General features: G+C 57.3%; 1 protein-coding gene across 1 annotated transcript in view; it reads left to right on the forward strand.

The window, feature by feature from the left end:
• trrap (transformation/transcription domain-associated protein) overlaps nucleotides 1-1,456 on the forward strand; it is a gene marked incomplete at its 5' end in the record, with an annotated part of 63,080 nt that overhangs the window by 39,208 nt on the left and 22,416 nt on the right. The window contains 2 exons of the mRNA XM_017310672.1: nucleotides 17-304; nucleotides 373-510. Of these exons, the coding sequence (XP_017166161.1) occupies nucleotides 17-304; nucleotides 373-510 (426 nt within the window). The remainder of the gene's footprint in view (nucleotides 1-16; nucleotides 305-372; nucleotides 511-1,456) is intronic.

Here is a 1,456-nt window from a genome sequence, read left to right on the forward strand (position 1 = left end):
TGTGTGTGTGTGTCAGGCCCTGTCTGGAGAGATGAGCCCCTTCCTGTGCAGCGGCAGCCACCAGGCGCAGCGGGACTGCCAGCCCAGCGCGCTGCACTGCTTCGTGGAGGCCATGTCCCAGTGCGTGCCCCCCATCCCCATCCGGCCCTGCGTGCTCAAGTACCTGGGGAAGACGCACAACCTGTGGCTGCGCTCCACCCTCATGCTGGAGCAGCAGGCCTTCGAGAAGGGCCTCAGTCTGCACAGCAAGCCCAAGCAGAGCGCCGACTTCTACGAGCAGGAGAGCATCACGCCGCCTCAGCAGGTAGGCTGGCGTTCACCTCTGGGTTCTGGTTCTGGTTGGTTCTGGGCTCACGGCTCCGCTCCCTGCAGGAGATCCTGGACTCGCTGGCGGAGCTTTACTCGCTGCTGCAGGAGGAGGACATGTGGGCCGGACTCTGGCAGAAGAGATGCAAGTTTCCTGAGACGGCGACGGCCATCGCCTACGAGCAGCACGGCTTCTTCGAGCAGGTCAGGAACACGGAGCCGGTTAGTCCGGATAATCCGGTTAATCCGGTTAATCCAGTTAGCCTAGTTAATCTGGGTTATCAGCTGCAGATGAGCAGGATGGGCTTTGATACTTCGATATRAAAATCTTGTCTGGATGATTGAAGCTTCCTGTTGATCTATCAGAGAGGTTCCATCATGGCCGCTTTTCTCTCCAGAGCTTCGTTCTCTGCAGTTTTTCATTTATTGCTGCTTAAATGATCCGCAGTCGGCTGTCAGAGTGAATGATTCCATCCCAGAGCGACTTGGAGAAGAACGAAGCCATCCCACCGCAGCGCTCCGTTTATACAGTAAAGATGGCCGCCGCAGCGCTCTGGTTACGCTGTAAAGATGGCCGCCGCAGCGGTCGGTTTACTCAGTAAAGATGGCCGCCACAGCGCTTCGTTTACGCAGTAAAGATGGCCGCCGCAGCGGTCGGTTTGCTCAGTAAAGATGGCCGACGCAGCGCTTCGTTTACGCAGTAAAGATGGCCACCGCAGCGCTCTGTTTACGCAGTAAAGATGGCCGCCGCAGCGCTCCGTTTACGCTGTAAAGATGGCCGACGCAGCGCTCCGTTTATACAGTAAAGATGGCCACCGCAGCGCTCTGGTTACGCTGTAAAGATGGCCGCCGCAGCGGTCGGTTTACTCAGTAAAGATGGCCGCTGCAGCGCTTCGTTTACGCAGTAAAGATGGCCGCCGTAGTGGTCGGTTTACTCAGTAAAGATGGCCGACGCAGCGGTCGGTTTACTCAGTAAAGATGGCCGCCGCAGCGCTCCGTTTACGCCAGTCTGATTCGCCTTCCGTGAGAATGCAGCCTAAATCTGGGTTCCTGAACTTTTCTCCACATGTGAATATTTTGCTGCTGCCTGGCGCTAACCCAGCCAGCTAACCCAGCCAGCTAACCCAGCCAGCTAACCCAGCCAGCTAAC

This window comes from Poecilia reticulata, linkage group LG19, assembly GCF_000633615.1.
Source record: "Poecilia reticulata strain Guanapo linkage group LG19, Guppy_female_1.0+MT, whole genome shotgun sequence".
In the NCBI taxonomy this organism is placed as follows: Eukaryota; Metazoa; Chordata; class Actinopteri; order Cyprinodontiformes; family Poeciliidae; genus Poecilia; species Poecilia reticulata.